Source organism: Drosophila guanche, unplaced genomic scaffold (genome assembly GCF_900245975.1).
Source record: "Drosophila guanche unplaced genomic scaffold, DGUA_6, whole genome shotgun sequence".
Classification (NCBI taxonomy): domain Eukaryota; kingdom Metazoa; phylum Arthropoda; class Insecta; order Diptera; family Drosophilidae; genus Drosophila; species Drosophila guanche.
The window spans coordinates 2,353,490-2,374,626 of NW_022995746.1; the positions used below are offsets into that span (position 1 = coordinate 2,353,490).

The following is a 21,137-nucleotide window of genomic DNA, read 5'->3' on the forward strand; positions in this document are numbered from 1 at the left end:
GTTAGAGCAATGTTTTATATAAAGTATTTAAAGTAACTACTTAAATGGCAATAAATATCGATACAGTAGCTGGAACTAATTTAATATAGCACACAGAAACAAAGCATATACACACAAGTAGGGAAAGTTTAATTATCAATTAAAAGTGATCCAATTCGCTCATAAATACATGGATAGATCAGTCAATACATTTGTCCATTTGTCAAACCCTAATGGAAATTTACTTAGGATGTTTTGGCCTTGATACAAGGCGTTTCAAATAGCAACTAAACACTAAATTATTATCAGATTAGGCATTAGATCTATGGAACTACAAACTATTTATCTGCGTTAGGTTTTTCGTTGTACAATAAATTGCGTAATGGAATGGCAATACTTTTTAACACCTACTTAGAGGATGGAGGGATGGGTGGGTTTGGGTTTGGGTTTGGGTTGGGCAATTTTACACACAATTTACACATAAATATAAATACGAATATTTGTCTGCCTTTCTAAACGTACTCCTCTGGCGCTGCCTGTCCATTCGAGGGCATCCGCAGCGTGGACACGGACTGTGGCTGTTGCTGTTGTGGCTGCTGCTGCTGCTGTTGATTCTGTTGCTGCTGCTGCGTGCCTGTCGTATCCGGCAGCTCTGCTATGTCCTTGAACACGCCCATCAGATTCTCATAGCTTGGTCCCCAGTTCAGCAAATACTCCCAGCCCAGGGTGGTGGCTGAGGGAGAGGCAGCGCCGTTCGCTTTGCGATAAATGCCGCTCAAATGGTTGGCAATGTCATCGTCACTCGCGACGAGTGTGCTGAGCGAGCCGCGAAACGAAGACTCGAAGCCATCGTATGGGTGCGGGGGAATGGGCGGCGTCTTGACGACACTCGGATTCCGGCTGGGCTCACCGCTGAGCGCTCGAGCGACCGGACTGCGGCCATCCAACAAGCTCTTGCTGGTGGAGTACTTTCCATCGCCGCTTAAGCTGTTGTTGTCATACTCGATCTCGGAGCAGGTGAAGCTGTCGTTGCCGCTCTCATCCGTTGACGTTGAGCTGTGAGCGTCCACGTCCGTGTTGTGCATGCCACCGCCCAGGGACATGTGCAGGGCGCTGCTGGGCACGCGCGGCGCCTCGCTGCTCGAGGACACAGCGTCGAGTGTAGAGACGAGGCTGCAGGCTCTCGGCCGGGCATTGAGGCGTTCAATCTCCTCGGCAGTCAGACCCATGGAGGTTTGTGGCGGCGCCTGCTGCGGCACTCCAGGCTTCTGCCTGCTGGCACTGGAGCTCTGTCCCGAGAGCTGGGACATGACGGGGCTGTTCAGGCTGCGCTCGCTGTTCGAGTGGAGGGCATCCTTGCCCACACCGCCTGAGCTGGAGGTGGTGGCCAGCAGCGCGCTCTGCAGCGGCTTGCCCGATATGTCGTGTAGCGTGAGGATGCGCGGCTGCTGGGAGCTCAGTTCCGAGCTGGGCGAAAGACGCGCCAGCGGTGTGCTCTGATGGGTGCGCGAGGCGCTGTTCGGCGGCGGCGGCTGTCCGCCTTGGTTTCGCGACACAAATGGCGCCACGCGGGGCGAATGACGATGCTGCTGCTGGCTGGCGGCACTCTGATGCTTGTGGTGCGTGTAGGCAGCCACGGGCGGAGAGGTGGCCTTGTACTTGCGCATGCCACCCGCCTCGCGGTAGCCCTTGTAGTGGTACACAATGTCAATGTCCGAGGGAGCGATGGAGCTGGCATTCTCCAGGTCGTAGTGTTCGGGGTACTCGGAGCCCATGTCCACAGAGCTGCCGTGATCGAGCGGATGCATTGCATTCGGCGGCGGCATGGACAAATGATGCTCCTCCCTGATCAGCGGACTCTTGCCCACGACTTCGCGTTCGATGATGTCCGGCCGTTGGGGCCGCTGCTGTGGCTGTGGCAGCTCTGCCGTTGGTGTCAGCTCGCTGCGTTCCTTGAACTTTTTGGTCAGCAGCTCCGGTCCTACGAGATGATGCGTGGGTGGACGCAAGTGCTCGTTGGCGCCCACCGGCGGTGCAGGCGCTTCGTTGGGGTGCAGGCCACGTGCCAGCACGTGATCCACTTGAGGCACTGGTGGCCCGCCCAGCACTCCTCCAGGGTGTTTGATTTTGAACCCAGGCACGCCGCAGCTGAGGCTGCCAATCTTCTCCTGTTTGCCGCGGAACCTGTAGATGACATACGACCCGAGTATGGCCACCACCAGAATGACAAAGAACACAATGACCAAAGTAATGCCAATGCTCAGTGGATCCGCCACTTGGGCCGCATCCACGCCAATGTCTCCGCTGCAGCCGAGCTCCACCTTGCCGTGATGCCGCACCTCGGGAAATATGCTGCCAGAGCCGTTCAGTGGCTGCAGCTCATGGTTGATGGTGAAGTTAGCCACGCAGCCAACGAAGACTTCATCAATGCCGCGTCCGCTGGGCGCTCCGCCCACCGTGAGTGTGGTCAGGTAGGGATCCAGAAAGTCATGCACGCCCGCAATGTCCAGCTCATCGCCCACCTGGCGCCCGTCAATGAACAGCTGCAGACTGCGACTCTCGCTGTGCAGACTGACATTATGCCAGCGTCCATCGTGCAGCGTCGTTGGCTCCTGCACCGTCATGTTGATGGTCAGCTGCTGCCTGGAGTAGTAGACGAGTTTTCCCTCCTTCAGGGAGAGCGAAGTGAACATTTGATTGGTGGCAGAATAGAGCAGCAATCCTTGGGCTTTGTACGTGCGAAAGAGCAGACTGAGCACTTTGGGCGCTTCGTAGATCTGGGAGGCTGCTGCTGGTAAGCTGCTAATGTTCTGCCTCACAATCTGTCGTCTCTCTCGTGTGCTGCTGTCCGACCAGGCGTCCTTGCTGTTGTACAAATTATCCAGCAGCTGCATGCGACGATGCAGCTCGGAGATTCTAAACTCTAAAAAGGCGCCACCGCTCAGCGTGACAGGCTCCAGGGATTCCGAACAGTCGGGTGAATGCAGTTGCCCGCCGCACTGGCACAACGCGCTGGACCAGCGGTCTATGCACTGCCCGGCGTAGCCACCACAGCGCTCGGCTGCCAGGGAAGGCTGACACGCCTGGCGATTGCAGCCAGGCAGAATGCCCCGCTGACTCAGCGGCGTGCTCAGGTTCAGCGCGCGGCCGGCAATGTGCACGCTGTGCAGACAGCCCACCAGATCATCGCTGTGCACCTGGCCAGGTCGCTCCAGTATGGGATCCGCCGAGGCCAAGCCGCCAATCAGCAGAGGTTGCTTGTTAAAGTTGAGTGTGCTGCGGGGGGAAGATAATGAAAATGTAGAAATTGGAGAGGTAAATGGAGCAGCAGCACTCACCCCACGGGACCCACTTCATCCGCATAGCAGCTGGAGTCTCCCGGCGTGCACTCGGCACACACATCCCCGGAGTCCGCACACTTGGCGACGCTGAGAGACATGACACGTCCATTGCGAGTGGCTGTGACCTTGTGCCAGCTGCCATCGGCTAGATTGTGGCCTGCCACCACGGTGCTGATGGCTGTGCGTGCCCCACCCGACGAGAAGTACGCCTGGCCGTGCACCAACTCAATGGCCAGGAAGTCCGAGCGGCCGCCACTGTGCATGCCGTAGTTGTAGAGCAGCAGGGAGTTCGGCTTGGTGGTGGCAAACACAATGGAAATGTCATTGGTGGTCACATCCAGCGCGGGGAAGGTCATAAAGGACAGCGGCTCGAAGCCGTAGCTAAAACGCTCGCAGTGGCGCCCGTAACGCCCGGCGGTGCAGCTGCACTTGTAGCCCGGCTTGAGGTTGACACAGAGCCCACCATGCAGACAGGGATTGGGTCGACAAGAGTCTGACACGCTCTCGCATTGGTTGCCGCGGAAGCCCGGCCGACACAGGCAAAAGTAGGAGGATCCATCGGAGCTGCGCTGGCAGCTGCCTCCGTTGCGGCAGGGTTTGCTCCAGCACACGTCGCTGCGTTCCCGCTGGCACTGTTTGCCATCACGATTCGACGGACAAACGCACTGAAAGTCGTTGCCAATGCGGCGGCACTGTGCCTGCAGCTGGCAGGGATTGGGCAGGCAGGGATCCTGTCTGCGATTGCACTGCTCTCCCGAGAATCCATTGGTGCACTGGCAGCTGTAGTCGTGCACAATGCGCGGCCCACTCAGCACCAGCGTGGGACTATCCACGATGCCAAAGCTGTGGGTATCCAGCAGTCGGATAGTGGCACTGCAGACGCCGCCATTCTCGCACACCTCGGGCTCGCTGCAGGGCTCGTAGCCAATGACGACTTCCTTCTGTAGGAGTTCGGACAGCGCCGCACGCTTCTCCCTCAGCCGCTCGATCACATGTCGCGGCTGCTGGTAGCTGCGCTTGGCGGAACGCACAGCCAGCAGCACCTCCAGACTGCTGGCATTGCCACTGCCATTGCCCAAGAGGCTGTAGAGGAAGAGTTCATCATCGCTGGCCAAGCGGGACTTGAGCATATCCACCACAGGACGATAATGCTGCGCCAGGAACTGCCCAGCTGTCATGTTGCGCACCAGCACGGACACCGTGTGCGCCAGTGTCTCATTGTTGAACGCCTGAAAGTCAACAGTTAGCTTAGAGGTAACATCGCTGTGCTTGCCATCGTTGCCCGTGTAGCTGTAGGCGTAAGCTGTGGGCGTGGTGTGCGCCGTGGTGTACAAATCACAGCCACGGGGTATGGCCAACTGATGCTGTGCCTGCGGCTGACTCTGCAAGCGGCAGCGATAGTCGCCCACAATATCAATGTCATTCGGATGAATATCCGCCAGTTTGACATGCGCCGGCAAATCTCCATTGAAGATGCTGACTGTCACGTGCAGATTACGCGGCGTTGAGGGATTATCGTTCTGATCGAGCACCGTGATGGTCAGCGTGTGCTGCGCCCTTTGCCTCGGTTTGCCGCTGTCCTCCACCTCAATTATTGCCTCCAGCGTGGGCGTAATCTCGCGATCAAAGCTGGCCGTGGACTGGACCAGTCCCGAGACCTTGTCCACACTCAACCAAGACTTGTGCTTGCCCGCCACCAGCTGATAGCTGAAGGGTCCACCATTGCGCGGTAAGTCCGGATCGGTGGCCGACAGTGTCATGATTGAAGTGCCTGCAGGTTCGTTCTCGGACACATAACCCAGCAGTCCCTCGGGCGCGAACATCGGCCCATTGTCGTTGACATCATCGAGGTCTATGCGAACTGTGGCGCTGCCCGTTTGTGGCGGCAGCCCGGTGTCAATGGCGCCAATCACGAGGCTGTAGTGGGCAATATCCTCGCGATCCAGCCGCGCCGCTGTGCTGATTTCTCCGCTCTGCACATCGATCTTGAAGCCCTGCTTCAGGTTGCCATTGATGATGGAGTAACTGAATTGATTATTCTGCGGCCGCACATCCTTATCCACAGCCCGAACTGTTGTCACTTTGGTGCCGATGGGCGCTGCCTCCGAGATGACCGATGTGTAGTAGCGCTTGAGGAACTCTGGCGGATCGTTACCATCCTGAATGGAGATGATAACCTGCGCCTCATCCGTGTCATTGCCCCGAATGCTGCCATAATTCTTAGCCATGACCGTGAGCACTACTCTATTCTGAGTTTCCCGATCCAGATGCCGCGCCACGTGTATAACGCCCGTGTGTGTGTTGATGGCGAAGCCCTTGTCATTGCTGGAACCCACCAGCAGATAGTAGACGCGTCCATCCTCGCCACTGTCCTTGTCAGTGGCTTGCACCGCGCCCACAATGGTGCCCACGGCGGATGTCTCAGACACATCAAAGTGGAACACGGGCTGCAGGAACTGCGGATAGAACTCGTTGACGCCCAGAATGTGCACGAAGAGCGTGGCATAGCTCTCCATGCTCGAATCGGGGTTCTTTGCCTTCAGCTGCATCGTGTAGGTGCGCCGTTCCTCGTAGTCAAAGCTGGCCGCAGACGTGATGGTGCCATTGCCGGAGCTCATGGCAAAGAAGTGACGATCCGTGCCGCTGGGCAGGAATGAGTAGTGCACGATGGCATTCTTCGGCGAGTCCTTGTCGGTGGCGTGTGCCTGGAACACGAACGTGCCCACTGGCTTGTTCTCAGCCACGTAGCCATGATACTCCGACTGATTGAACAGCGGCGGATTATCGTTCACATCGGTCAGGATAATCGTGAGCATGGCCACCGCAGACTGCGGCTGGAAGCCCAAATCCTGCACTGTAATATTCAAATGATACTCCTGCACGAGGTCATAGTCCAGCTGCTGGCGTATGAGTATCCCACCTGTGCGCTCATCCACCATGAAGTCGCGTCGCTCGTTGCCGCCCGAAATGGCATAGCGCAGCATGCCATTGGGTCCCACATCCTCGTCCGTGGCGCCCACTGTCAGTATGGTGGATCCTATGGGCTCATTCTCGGGCACAATCACTTGGTAACTTCGCGCTGTAAACTCGGGCGTGTGGCGGTTCTCGCCTGTGACAACAATTGTAACGCGTGTCTGATCCGTTTGAGGTGGGACCCCATGATCGATGGCCTTGACTGTCAGCTCGAAGCGCGTGTTTGTGGGCACATTCAGCAGCGGTTTGGCCAGCGATATCCAACCATCGTGCTTGCCAATGGTGAAGAACGCGCTCAGGTTGCCATTGACCAGCGCATAATCCATCTCATTGGCGGCGCCCATGTCCTGCTTGTCTGTGGCATGCACACGCACAATGCGCTGGCCGGGACGCGCGTGCTCTGGCAGTGGCGACAGATACGCGGACTGCTCGAACTTGGGTGGATTGTTCTTGGCATCGACAATGTTGATGTTGACCAAACACTCGGAGTACAGCGGCGGTTTGCCGTTGTCTGTGGCGAGGATGGTCAGGGCGTACATGTTCTCCGGCGAACGAACGTACTGCGATCGCTTATACTGAATCACCTTCTTGCTGAAGATCTCACCCGTGGCTGGATCAATGCTGAACATGGGCGAGGGCTGTTGCAGCGAGTACGAGATGACAGAGTTGGGTCCCTGCTTATCCCGATCGGTGGCTATGATCTGACCCACAAGTGCCACGGGGTGCAGCAGCTCCGGAAAGCTAAAGCTGTAGAAGCTGTGCTCAAACTCTGGCGCATTATCGTTCTGATCTTGGATGGTAATCGTAATGGGCGTTTCCGCACGCCACGCGCCATCCGAAGCGACCACTTTCAGTATGTATTCGTCCTGCTGCTCACGGTCCAGATGTCCCGCCACAGTGATGTTGCCGCTGAGCGGCTCTATCCTGAACTTCTCGCCGGGATTTGCGCTGAACGAATACGTGGCATTGGCATTCTGTCCCAGATCCAAGTCCGAAGAGGTGACTCGTATGACAAAGCTGCCAATCTCCGCGTTCTCGGTGACATTGAGAGAAAACAGCCGCGTAAACTTCGGCGGATTATCGTTCTTATCGAGCAGATGCAGCAGCACGCTGGCTGTGCCTGTGAGCTGCGGCACGCCCTGATCCACAGCCTCCACCACGAACGAGTAATCACTCAGCTCCTCGCGATCCAGTCGCATTGTTGTGTAGATCTCCCCGGCGTCGGTGATCTCGAAGGTGCTCTCGTAATCGTTGCTCAGGCGGTAGCTGACTTCGCCGTTGTCCCCCGAATCACGATCCCTGGCCTTGACCACCGCTATCAGCTGCGGCGGTGACTCCTCCTCGAGCACCTCGGCGTTGTAGATGAGCCGCTCCATGATCGGAGCATTGTCGTTGGCATCCGTGACGTTGATGGTCACCAGCATGACGCTGCGCAGGCTGGGCCTGTCCCCATCCGCCGCCTCCACCCAGATCTCGTACACGTGCGTCAGCTCATAGTCGAGGCCGTCGTGGCCCACGCTGAGCGCCCCGCTGCTGGCATCGATGCGGAGGGCATCGCCCATGTTTCCACCCGCTATGCCATAGCGCACGTTGCCCGCGGAGCCCTTCTTCGGGGAGGTGGCTGCCACTCTGGTCACAATCTTGCCCGGCTGCACATCCTCGGGCAGCGTGAAGCGTGTGTTGGCCATGTACGCGTAAGTGGGAAAGAGCTCCGCGGGTCGCAGCAGCACCGACAGCTCAGCGGTGGAGCTCTGCGGCGTTTGTCCCTGGTCCGTGGCGTGCATGACGATGCTGAAGCTCGTCTCGCTGGGGGGTTTCTTCGCTGTTTTTAGTTCCTGCCTCGTGCTTATGGCTCCCGTCTTGATGTTCACCTCAAAGTATTCCTTGTCCCTGCCGCTGATGCTGTAGTGTATGACGGCATTGTCACCTTCGTCCAAATCCACAGCTCTGGCGCCGAAAACAAACTCCCCCGCAGCTATCCTATCCGGCACCGCAGTGCTGTAGCTGCCAGACTCAAACGTCGGCTCATTGTCGTTCACATCGCTCACTGTAATGGTGAGATTTACGGACGAGGCACGCGGCTCAGTGATGGAACTGTCCTGCGCCATAAGCGTCAAACGGTACACAGCGGTCTCCTCGCGATCCAGCACCGTGGCTGTGGTAATCTCGCCCGTTTCCGTGTCTATGTGGAACCGCGACATGTGCTCGCCCAGCAGATTGAAGCGCAGCTTAGCATTCAGTCCCGCATCCTTGTCCGTGGCTGTGGGCTGCAGCACCAGCGTGCCAATGGGCAGATTCTCCTGGATTCTGGCGTGATACGACTGCAGCTCAAACACTGGGCCATTGTCGTTGATGTCCTGCACCTCCACGCGCACAATGCCAGTGCCCGTGAGCGGTGGCGAACCCGTGTCCATGGCCACAAGTGTCAGAATATATTCGCTCTGCAGCTCGCGATCGAGTGGCTTCAGCAGTGCAATGGCTCCAGTCGAGGCGTTGATGCGGAACAGATCCGTGTCGCCTTCCTTGAGGAAGTAGCGCACCTGCGAGTTGAGCGGCGGCGTGTCCGCATCGTAGGCGTTCACCGTGAGCACATAGCCATCGTTGGGCGGCACCGTGTTCTCCATGACACGCGCCAGATATGGCGAATCGAGGAACGTGGGTCGATTGTCGTTGATGTCGAGTATGCCAATGGTCAGCTCCGCCGTGTCGCTGGCACTGTTCTCCAGGGCACAATCCTCGGCGCGCACGGTGAGTGTGTAGCGTGCCTTGCGCTCATAGTTTAGGTTCTTGGCCACACGCACCACGCCCGTGTCCTCGCTGATGCTGAAATCCTGATTCTGATCGCCCGTCATAATGGAGTAGCGTATCCGGCCGTTGGCGCCCTCATCCACATCCGTGGCGGACACCTGCAGCACCATCGCCCCAATGCTGGCGTTCTCCGCCACCGAGGCTGAGTACTGCTTCGGATCGAACACGGGACTGTTGTCATTCTCGTCGAGTATGCGCACCAGCAGCTGGGTGGCAGTTTCCTGCGGCGGTTCCCCTCGGTCGCGTGCCGTGATGTTCAGCACGTAGCTGGCTCGCAGCTCTCGATCCAAGGCATCCACAACGCGCACCAGTCCGTCGGTGGGATTAAGGGAAAAGGGAAGCGGCTCGTTGTCGTCGCCGCCTGTCGCTGCCTCCTCAAGCAGATAATCGATGTAGCCGTTGCGGCCCTCGTCGTTATCGACAGCCTTCACAGCGATAACGACCGTATTGATGGCCACATTCTCCATGATCGACGTTTCATTTGCGGAAACAAAAACGGGCACTTCATCGTTGATATCTTTGATGAGAATCGTTACCTGCAGGGAGAGAGTGGAGAGTCAGTGCCTATCTTAGATATCGATCAGTCTCAAAGCAAATTGAACTCTTAATTAATTAGAGCCTGACACTTTGTTGGCTTTACCTTCACCGTCGATGAGAGTCGCTGCTGTTTCTGATGCGCCAAAAACTGTTGCTGCTGCTGCGTCTGCTGGTAGCGCCGGGGTGAGCGATATTTCAGCTTCAGTTGCGTCTCCTCCAGCTCACTGAATGTGGCAATTTCATCGGCACAATCGCGCGCGGTGACCGTCAAAGTGTACGAGGAGCGACGCTCTCGATCCAGCTGGCGACGCGTTCGTATGGTGCCATTGCTATCGATGCCAAACTCCTCATCGGCATCGCCTGCCGTGATGATGTACTCAATGAGTCCATTGTTGCCTGCAAATAAACAAGAGTTAGGCAACAAATTGTGGCGGGCAGGCTTCGTGCTCAAGGCTTACCCGAGTCAATGTCCTTGGCGGACACCGTGACCACCTCCATGCCAGTGGGCACATTCTCAAACACTTCGCTGGAGTAGCTCATGGGATCGAACAGCGGCGCATTGTCATTCAGGTCCAACACATTGCAGTACACTGTGATGGTGGTGGACAGACTGGGCTGGCCACTGTCCTGGGCCTGCACAATCAGAATGTAATGTTGCACCTAAGGGGAAGAAGAAACATTTGTAGATGCCACAAATTCGAAAAGGATCGATCCCTACCTCCTCGTAGTCCAAGCGTGCTGTTAGGGTAAGCATTCCCGTTTGTGGATTCAGGCTGAACACATCGTTGGCCCAGTCCGAGACGACGCCGTAGGAGAGCTGCGCATTCGGGCCAAGATCTGCATCTCTGGCCACCACTTGACCCACCTGATAGCCACGCGGTGCATTCTCCGGTATGTCAAAGGAGTACACGGACTCCTCAAACATCGGTGGATTGTCATTGGTGTCGCTCACCTAATGGGCAAAGGCAGACATTAGATGTGATCAGAAAAGGCAGAAGTTTACTCACCTCAATTACGATGTACGTCTCCGTGTACTGTACCCCATCGGAGACTCGCACGCGTACGTCATACTTGCTCTTCGTTTCCCTATCGAGTGTGTCGTTCAGTGCCAGTCGGCCCGTCGATGCATCCAGCTGGAACTTTCCATCATGGCCGTTAATCAGCATGAATGTGACAGTGCCCAGTGTATCGGGATCGTGGGCGCGTATCGTTGCAATTGTGTGTCCAATCTCCAGCTCCTCGCTGACATTATAAACGAATGGCGCATCCAGGAACTGCGGGGGACTGTCGTTCTTATCGAGAACTGTTACTTTGACCTGCCCAAATGATGAATACAAAACGTAACCATGAGTGAGTGAGTGACCCATAAAGCAACTACGAGTAAGCGGAAACTCGTTCCATATTTGGCACTAAATACACAGCAGAACATATGAGAATACATCTGCGAGTACGAGAGTTCCACTTTTATGCCCCGAACTTCTGTCGCAATGTCAATCGCATTCCTCATCTCTGTGGCCCGGCCTGGGCTTGACCCGCTTATGGCTGCGGCTGCGGCTCTGGCTCTGGCTTTCTGTTGAATGTTTCGCTGGTGTATGACCAAACGGAAAACCGGCTAAACCTACTCTCAAAGTCGTTACAAATTTACTTTTGGTTGTCGCCATTGTCACCATTTAACATTCATTTCGAATTTGATATCTGTCTGTGCGTGCAGCATGCCTTTGGCATCTATCTCTCCGCAAGTACTTACAGAGGAACATGAACATTTGACTACGTCTACGATTTGTATGGTGGGGTAGGCGTTGAGCACACTCTATTTCTTGCAGGAGTGCTTGGAGTTCTTACATTCCCTAGCTTAAGAATCAATCCTCTAATCAAGCCGCACTAAAAATCGTGGCCGTTGGGGCTACATAAAGCGAGCTCGTAACTCTTGCTTAAGTTTTAACTTCCACTCTGGACGCTGCCACTCCGGAGGACAAAAGCCAAGAAAGCAATAAATACGCCAGAAGAGAGAGAGAGAGAACAGACACAGAGAGACTCGTAGAACGCTGCACGTAAAATATAGCATCGTGTGTGAGGCTTTCGGTGCTGGTGTTAAGTCGGTCGCTGGTCAGCGGCTGGTCTAGGAAAATGCATGCGAGTAAATACTGCATTTGTAATAAAGTTTATGCAAATTTGTAACATCAGACAGCGCCTTGAGTGTGCCATTCAACAGACAACGACTAGGACGTGGATGGGTTGCAATCCTCGCTCCTAGCAGCAGCCACAGAATGTACATTAGCTTGGCTTTGGCTCTGGCAGAGACTCTGTCTATCAGCAAAACACCATTTACTGCCTTCGGGGCAAAGTGAAATGTGTGCAGCTAATTGAACTAATTTGGAGCAGTGGAAAGCGGGTGCAGCTGCAAGAATTGTGACCATTTGTCAATCCACTTAATGGAGGCCCACGGAGCAGAACACAACACACACACGACTTGGAGTGGAGTCCCAGCAGTGATTACGAATGGGATGGCAATAAATTTGCGTGCAATTCTAGACCTGATTCTGTGTCCTGAAACGTGCGACATTTTGATTGAAAGCCAACCAGCCGCAAGACAATCTCTCTGCGTTTTCATTTCCGTTTATGCCACGCGTTTTCTCAGCTTTTGCCTCTTCCTCTGCTGTTTCTCTGCGCTTTAATTGGAGCCTCTTTTCAATCGGTCATGCGGCCAAAGCAGACTAGAAACCGACACTAAGCACCAGTCAACTCCATTATCATTATAAAGCCCCATAGTGGGAATGGTAGATGGTTTTGGTTGTTCCAAATTTCATGGTTTGGGCACCGGATACTCAGGGACAGTGTGACCGGCGGCGTATATTTAAAATGAACGCAAAATAACGCAACAACAAAAAATGGAAAAACATGACAATCGTTTTAAATCAATGCAAGCAGCAAGCAACAATGAATTGATTGAAAACCTCTTCGCACGCGAGCAACATCCACTAAACCATAGTTCCATGTACCAGGAGAGAGCTTAAACGTTGCTGCTTTGTGCCCCATGGAGTTGCTGTCTGCCTGCTGCCTGCCTGCACGAAACTGAAACTTCATACATACATACATACAGCGCTCACATTTGCATGCGTACATTGTTGGCATACCTACGCATCCGCAACGAACACGCGGAATCGGAATCTGCGAAGAATGAGAGGATCGAAAGGAGAAGAAAAGAAGGGCAGCGCAGCACAGAGCAAAGAAAGGGCCAACCGATGGCAGTCGGGGGGTGGGTAACTTTTTGTTTCTTATATTTTTATTCTTGCTCGCAAAACCAGTAAAAGAAGGCCAACAAACAGACGAGATCTGTGCGGCTGTGCACATGCCCTGCAACCCAAAAGTGTTGGGGAATGATGCTGACTCCTGACGTTGTAGGGTACCAGCAGCAGCAGCCATAATTAAAGGCATCTGCCAATGAAGCAACTTATTATAATTCTATCCCTGAGGCCCATTTATGCAGGCAGCAGAGCACCGAGCCGCTCTGCAATGTAAAATATTTTCTCGATACACAGGTCTGGCTGGTTTCCCTTTGCTCCGCTCCCCAGTTGAACCCAACTCCTCTATCAAATTCATTCAGCAGATAGCAGGAGAGCAACTTAGGGATGCCGAATCCGCCTGTTGTTTGTCTGTTAATTTGCATTTCAAGGCATAACCGCAACCGCATGTAGAGCCGAACCAAAAGCCGATCCGAACTGGTGCTCCTCGCGTGTAATCAACATTTCATATCAGCACAAGACATTAAAAGCGCATTAGTGCGGCCTCGACTTGCACTGATAAGCCCGGGCCCTTAAAGCTGCCTGCCCCAGTAATGGCTGCCACAATGGCCAGAGAGGACTCTGCATCTGCATCATGCGAGTGGAATGTATCTGAACTTACCTTTGTGTGCGCTGTGCGCGGCTGTCCGCCCAAAGCGATGGCATAGACCTCCACCTCGTAGCTGTCCGGCCCCGCCTCGCGGTCCAGTTCGGCTGCCGTTGAAAGTATCCCCAGCTTTGCATCGATGTCAAACAGTCGGTCCACTTGCACGGGCTGAGCTCTGTTGCCGTTCCCATTCGCCGTCACATTCGTCACAAAGTATTCGATTTCGGAGCCCTGCAGATGGGCGCTCACCGTGAGGATGCTCGTGCCAATTGGTTCGTTCTCGTAAACAGAACCGGACAACGCGTTCAGCTGTTCGAATACCGGCACGGATAGATCGCTGCCTGTCGTGATGATCGTTATGTACACCTCGCTGCTCCTACGCTCGCTCTGCACCGCCTCATCTGTGGCTTTGAGGGTGAGCTGATGCCGAATCTCCGGCTTGTACTGGACACCTGGGCTGAAGGTAATAATCCCCGTGTTGCGCTGCAGTCGAAAGAGCTCCTGTGGGCCGCTGACTATCTCATATGTGACCAAACCATTGCTCGAGGAATCGGCATCCCTTGCTTGCACTTGTATGACGGGCTGCTCCTTGTTGGCCTGCAGCTTCGGTGGCAAGATGGCCGCATTCATGGACACAAAGATGGGCGCATTGTCGTTGATGTCCTCGACAATCACCGTCACCAGTTTCTCCGTGGAGAGCTGCCTGCTCGAGGGCTGTGCTCGATCGGTGGCCACCACAGTCAGCCGGAATGTGTCTATGGTCTCGCGGTCAATCTCCCTAAGAGTATGGATAACTCCAGTCTCCGTGTTGATGCCAAAGTGCCGTCCACCGGGCAGCTCCGGTTCCTGCCTGCTGATGGCATAACCCACTTTGCCGTTTAGCCCCGAGTCGGGATCATCCGCGGTAACCGTAACAATCGGTGTCTTGAGGGCAATGCCCTCCTTGATTTGCCGCACAATCGCGGTGCTGGGGAAGATGGGCGGATTATCGTTGTCATCCACAACGACCACGTTGTAGATCACGGTGGTAGAAAGCGACGGAGTACCGCAGTCGGAGGCTGTGATGTTCAACGTGTAGCTGGTGATGTCCTCATAGTCCAGCGCCTTGTGCAGGTACAAGCTGCCGCTCATGCTGTCAATGTGGAAGGTGTCCCGGCGGTTGCCCGCTGATATGCTGAACACCACCTGATTGTTGACACCCTGATCCGCATCGCTGGCCCTAAAACGCATCAATTCCGTGCCACTGGGGCTCGTCTCCAGCACGGACACCTCACTGCTCGATTGGGTAAACTCGGGAGCATTATCGTTCTCGTCCAGCACCACAATGCTGATGCTGGCATTCGAGCTGAGCGGCTGCTTCAGCGCTGCATCGCGGGCCACGACAATCAGCTGGTGCACCTCCTGGGACTCGCGGTCCAGCCTTCTGGCCAACGTTAGCTGTCCCGTGGCACTGTCTAGGGTGAACAGACCGGCTTCGTTGCCCCTGGCCAGGGAGTAGTACACATCGCCATTGAGGCCTTCATCTGCGTCCTGCGTGAACACGTGCATGATGTGCGTGCCCTCGGAGGCGCCCTCGGAGAGGGTGACATGGTACGGGGCACGCAGGAATTCCGGCGCATTGTCATTGACATCCGTGACAATCACCTTCACCTTGACTTTGTCGTGCAGCCGCGGACTGCCGTTGTCCGAGACCATGGCCTCCAGCATCATATAATTGCCGAATCCTCCTCGCTGGCTGGCACTGCGCTCGTCCTCGCTGCCGCCGCTCTCCGTGTTGCGATTCTCCTTCACCAGCGCCTCGCGATCGAAGGGTCGCAGCGTCTTGATGAAGCCATTGCGTGTGTCAATCGTAAAGTCCTGCGTCTGGCTGGACAGCGTAAAGCTGAGCTCTGCATTGCGTCCAATGTCCCGGTCCACAGCCAGCAGTTTGCCCACGAAAGTGTCCGCGGGCGCATTTTCCGGAATGCTGAAGGTAAACGTGCTGTTGGTGAACTGCGGCGCATTGTCATTCTCATCGATGACATGGATCACCACAGGCACAACGGAGGAGCGTGAGGGATTGCCCGCATCCTGGCAGGACACAGTCAGCGCGTAATAATCGCGCTCCTCGCGGTCCAGTGGGGCGCGCACAAACAGATAACCATCCGGGAAGACGCCAAACATGCGATCCGCATTGCCCTCAATGATCTCGTAGGATATGCGGCCATTCTCCTCCAGATCAATGTCGGTGGCGGCCAGCGCAAAGAAGCGCGTATTCACCTTGGTCGTCTCCAGCAGCGAAGTCTCGTACGAGGTGTGATCGAAGACAGGCGTGTGATCGTTCACATCGGCAACGTGCACCAGCAGACTCAGCCTGTTGGACAGCGGCGGACTGCCCGCATCCGTGGCCATTAGTTCCACGCGCAGAATGGAGCCAGGATCCGCGCGTACTGGACGCTGCAGATAGAGCACTCCTGTGACTGGTCCAATGCGGAACTGCTGCTCGGGATTGTGGGTGAGATTGTAGCTGACTCGACTGTTGATGCCCGCGTCGCGATCGCGCACTCGCGACAAGTAAATCTCCTGCCCCACGGCAGCGTTCTCTGGCAGCGAAATCGTTGGCTCTGCATCACGATCGAGGGCAAAGCTGGGCGCATTATCGTTCAGATCGATGATCGCAATGTTGACATTGCACTTGCCATACACAATGCCAGTTGCGGAGCTGGAGCTCGAACTGGATGCCAAGATAACTAGCCGATAGTGTGACTGCTCCTCGCGATCGATGGGGCGAGCGGTGGTGATGCGGCCCGAGTGGGCATCGATGGCAAAGTTGCCCGCTCTGTCGCCATGGATAATGACGTACTGAATAGCAGCAGCAGCAGTAGCGACCTGCCCCTTAACCTTAACCTGCACAAGTCCCACCTCGCGGCCGAGGCGCGCCTGCTGCTGCTCGTGATCCTCGGTAAGGTGGAACTCATAGGCGCCCTGGCTGCCACACTCCAGCTGTGTCGTTGTCGATGTCTCAGTGACAATGTCCACCACAGCGTTCTGTGCGCTACGTCGCTGGCCGGAGTCTCGCGCAGAGACCAGCAGCTTGTAGTGTGGCTTTGTGGCGGTGCGTAGCATGTCGCCGCGCAGCAACACAGCGCCAGAATGGGCATCCACATGGAACAAGCCCTCTCCACCTGACTCCAGGTTGTACGTAATTAAGGCATTATCGCCCGCGTCCCGATCTGTGGCTGTGACATGCAGCAGCGTTCGTTCCTGCCCATTCTCCTGCCCCTTCGCTTGGCCCTGGCCCTGGCCATGATCGTCCACATCGCTGAACGTGTAGATGTAATGCTTGGGATAAAACTCGGGATCGTTATCGTTGATATCTGCCACGCTCAAGTAGACTGTGGCCGTGGCCGACTGTGGTGTGGGTGCACCCTGATCGCGAGCGATCACAAAAATTTCATAATTCGCCATTGTCTCACGATCGAGCGCCTTGCGCGTCGTTAATTGGCCCGTTATGGAGTCGATCGCGAACTGCTGCGGATAGAGACGCTCCACGCTGGGCGCCAGCGAGAATGCCACAGAGCCGTTCGTGCCCTGGTCGTGATCGGTGGCAGTCAGCATGGAGACGAGGCTCTGCGCTGGCACATCCTCGCTGAGGCTCACGTTCAGCTGCCGCTGCCCGAACTGCGGCGCCTCATCGTTCTCATCCAGCACGGTCACCTTCAGCTGCGTGTAGGCAAACTTTGGATTGGGTCCGCCATCGCGCGCCGAAATGCTCAGCTCCACGCTGTCCTTGATCTCCCTGTCCAAAGCGCCAGCGGTGGCAATCAGACCCGTAGCGGAGTCAATCGAGAACCACTTGAGCTCGTTGCCCGAGAGTATCTCATAGTGGACCTGCGCATTTACGCCCGTGTCCTCATCCGTGGCGGTTATCGATGCCACATAGCTGCCTGTGGGCGCCAGTTCGCTGAGTACAGCCGAATACTCGGACTTCTCGAACACCGGCTCGTGGTCGTTCACATCGTTCACGTCAATGATTAGGTGCGCTGTCGTGGTGCGTGCCGGGGTGCCCTTGTCCATGGCCACCACCGTCAGGTTGTACTTGCCAATCTCCTCGCGATCGAGCACTCCATTAACGCGCACAATGTGGAACAGTGGCGTCTTCTCCAGTCGGAAGTGGCCCAGCTCATTGCCAGACACGATCCGCGTGGTGGTCTCGCCGTTGAGGCCATCGTCCGAGTCAATCACAGACACGGCGGCCACCACGGTGCCATTCACCGCATTCTCATCGACGGTGGCCACGTTGCCTGTGGGCGGAAAGTACTGGAAACGAATGATGGGATCGTGATCGTTAGTGTCCAGCAGGTTGACCGTCACATAGGTGCGTCCGTCCTGCCGCGGCGAGCCGTGATCCCGCGCAAACACCGTGAACACGCAGCTCTTCTGGCCACCGCCTCGAGCATTTTGCTGCGTTTGCTGTGGGCAATTGACGCGCTCCGTGGTGGAGATGACGCCCGTCTCCGGATCCACTGTGAACTGGTGCTCCGTTTCGGCCAGGTAATAAGTCAACTTGCTGTTGTCGCCCAGATCGTTGTCCGAGGCCATGACCGTGACCACTGGGGTGCCGGCCACAGCCGTCTCATTCAGCGACACATTGTAGTCGCTGTGATCGAAGATGGGCGGATTATCGTTAACGTCCAGAATGGTGACATTCACCTGCAGATAGCCCAGGCGGGGCGGAGAGCCGCCGTCCCGTGCCGAAATGTTCAGCTGGTAGCTGCCACGCGACTCGCGGTCCAGGTTGCCCGTGGTCTCCAGGTGCAAGTAGGATGTGTCCCCGCTGGGGTTGGTGGTGGTGGCCAGCCGGAACTTGTGGTCCACGTTTCCAGCCACAATCTCGTACTGATCGGTCACCCCATTCTCTCCGGTGTCCGCATCGGTGGCAGCATCCAGCAGCAGACGCGTGCCCGACACGGCGCTCTCGGAGAAGGACACCGCAATGCTGGGCTCCGGAAACTCTGGCGCATTGTCGTTGATGTCCAGCACCTTAATGCGCACCTCTATGGGGTACGTCGGCTGCGAAGAGAGCACCACCAGGTCGTAGTGATCGCGCATACCTTCGCGGTCGAGTACCAGATTCGTTTTCACCTCCCCCGTGACGGGATCCAGCGAGAACTCGCGCGGCGGCTCATTGAATCTGTACGTGAACTTCGGCTTGGTGGGTATAAAGCCCACCAGGGTGCCACGCGGCTGACCTTCGAGCACCTCGAAGTCTGCACTTGTATCCACTGCACGGGATTGCATCTCGCCCGCCGGCGATGAGCTGCGTCGCCTCGGAAAGGCCGCGTACTGTTCGTAGGTGGTGGCGTAGCTACGCCCTCGGGGCGCTAGTAGCTCCAGCGTGGGCCCCAGCTTGGTGTCCGCCGCCTGGCAGCCGGAATCCATGGCAGACAGCACAAACAGGAGCACCAGGGGAGCCACAACTCCGGCCTGCATCCCCCATCCGCGTCCATGGAGCCGCCTGTCCATCATCTCTTGGGAGCTCCTGGGAGCGTTCTCCTTAATTTTCGCACTTTCTTCTTCACTTCTTCTCCTTTTCCTTCCCACTTGTCTTTGTCTACTTTTTAATGTTTTCATTTGCTCTTTTTGTTACTTTCTGCTTTGCTTTCCATGCATTTTCACGTCATTTCACGTCTTTTGAATGGTTTTTCGCTGCGCCAGTAAAGTTCGCCTGAAAAGGAAACAAATAAGAGTAGAGTATTAGTAAATTTATTCATGGACAATAAATGCGCTAATAAAATACGAATTCGTTATTTTACGTCGGGTTTTGGTTAAATTTTGTACCGCTTTCAGCATTCTGTTTGCCAATTTGCAACTGTTTAATTTCACAATGCGCATGTCGTGCGCTCTCATTATCCTCTCTTCTTTGATCCTCTCTGAGCGAGTCTCTCAGTAGACACTGTCTCTCTCTCACAAACTAGTACCGCAATCGCATAGACAGAAGACAAGAACAACTGTAAATCGCTTGAGAGATCAGACACACAAGAAGTAGAGAAATACAAAGGAAACAGTGAAAATACACTGAGAACAATCACATAGGAATTAGATTAACATCAATTTCCGACACATACTTGTTGGAATAACACTTTCAATTAACAAATTTTGTGGCTCCGCTTAAGCATAGTAGCCGCCATTTCATACTCCGTTGAGCATAAAATTGCATGCGGCAGGCGCTCTGCGTTACAGTGGCTTATGAGGCGCGAAAGCGTAAAGTTAGTCAGCGCTTGGCTGCAGTTCTCTGCCGAAGTGTGGCAAACCAATGACTGTGGAAACGAACATGGGTTGCAACAGAGAGGGAGGCTTCTCCATTTTTCGTAGTTCATAAATCAGCCCCTATTAGACCCACGCCTACACCATGGAGTGGGGATCTTTGTAGCCAAAATATAAATACGGGCAGCGTTTTGAAAAGTTCGAATTGATTGAAGGCAGGGCGAGGCAGGCACTGCTCCTCTTAGGCTTTTAGGAAAATCTAATCAAGATTTAGGCGGCGTCTATTAATCAAATGAAATTCCAAAGCACACACACAGACACAGGGAGGAAGGGTGGGAAGGGGAAAACAGCATCGCATCCATTAATACCATGCGTGTCAGCTTTGGTCCAAATTAATGTTTTGTGGGCAATCTCTTGTTAGTTTTCGATTCCATAAGAGTATCAATACAAAGACCCCCTGCCCTTGCCCAGCTTAAACCAAGAACAACGTGCAGCTTTGTCTAGAATGGAGAGCTCTAAAACTGATTCGTATTGGTATTAACACTCGGAATAGCGTAAAATCCCAAAAGGAAAGCGATAGCAGCTCGACCAGGGTATACCCTTTCGCTTGCAACAAAGTGCTGCATTGTTGGAACTAATAATATAGTGCATAGCCCTTGAAAGGATAGGGTATAGACCTCTGCTAGATGGACTAACTAGACAAAAGTATGGCAGGGGACCCGCAGTAACTGTCAGAATGTGGGCTGTGGATCAGAACTCTACATATGCATGTTTGTATGTACATATGTATGCATATGTATGCGTGTATGTTTGTAGCTGAAAATGCGTCGTTAATTTCGTTTTTTGTTGCCTTGTCCGAGACGAAGCGAAGCTTTTCAAGTCGAACCCGTTCATTAATCTTCAAAATCTACCTGCTCTAATGGTATTGTTGGTTGTTGTTGCTGCTGATGCTGCTGCTGTTCCTGGCAGTTTCTTCTCATTTCGTTTTTTGGTCTCTATCAAAGATATTTTTTATTTCTTGGTGTTTTGTTTTCTTTATTGCGGGGCCAACACACACACAAACACTCAGCCCAGAAAAGGTCTGTACCTGTGCGCCTGTCTCTCTCTCTTGTTTCTATCGAATACCAAACACCGAATACCGATTGCATTAGTAAGACATTCAAAATGGGTTCCGAGTATTAAAATTCTGCCCCCTACAAGTCATGTGCATGTCACTCTCAGGGCCAAAAATCATTGTACCGGTCCAGATGTTTCCGAACCCCCAGGGGGGAATGGATATTCGCCAGTCAGTGCAGATTGAACTCTACAAAGATCAAGCTTCGAATCTCAGAAGAAGAGTTCAGTGTTCAATCGTGTTAGTGAACC

At 54.8% G+C, this 21,137-nt stretch overlaps 1 protein-coding gene across 1 annotated transcript; it reads right to left on the reverse strand.

Moving 5' to 3' along the window:
* Positions 1-108: 108 nt before the first annotated feature.
* On the reverse strand, positions 109-19,122 carry LOC117582626 (cadherin-related tumor suppressor). The gene is made up of 7 exons (XM_034270501.1): positions 13,542-19,122; positions 10,646-10,954; positions 10,357-10,590; positions 10,097-10,298; positions 9,742-10,034; positions 3,318-9,637; positions 109-3,255 (listed from the first exon to the last, which is right to left on the reverse strand). The coding sequence occupies exons 1-7, from the start codon at positions 19,032-19,034 to the stop codon at positions 492-494; spliced, it is 15,615 nt and encodes a 5,204-aa protein (XP_034126392.1). The 5' UTR covers positions 19,035-19,122; the 3' UTR covers positions 109-491.
* Between the last annotated feature and the right edge of the window lie 2,015 nt (positions 19,123-21,137).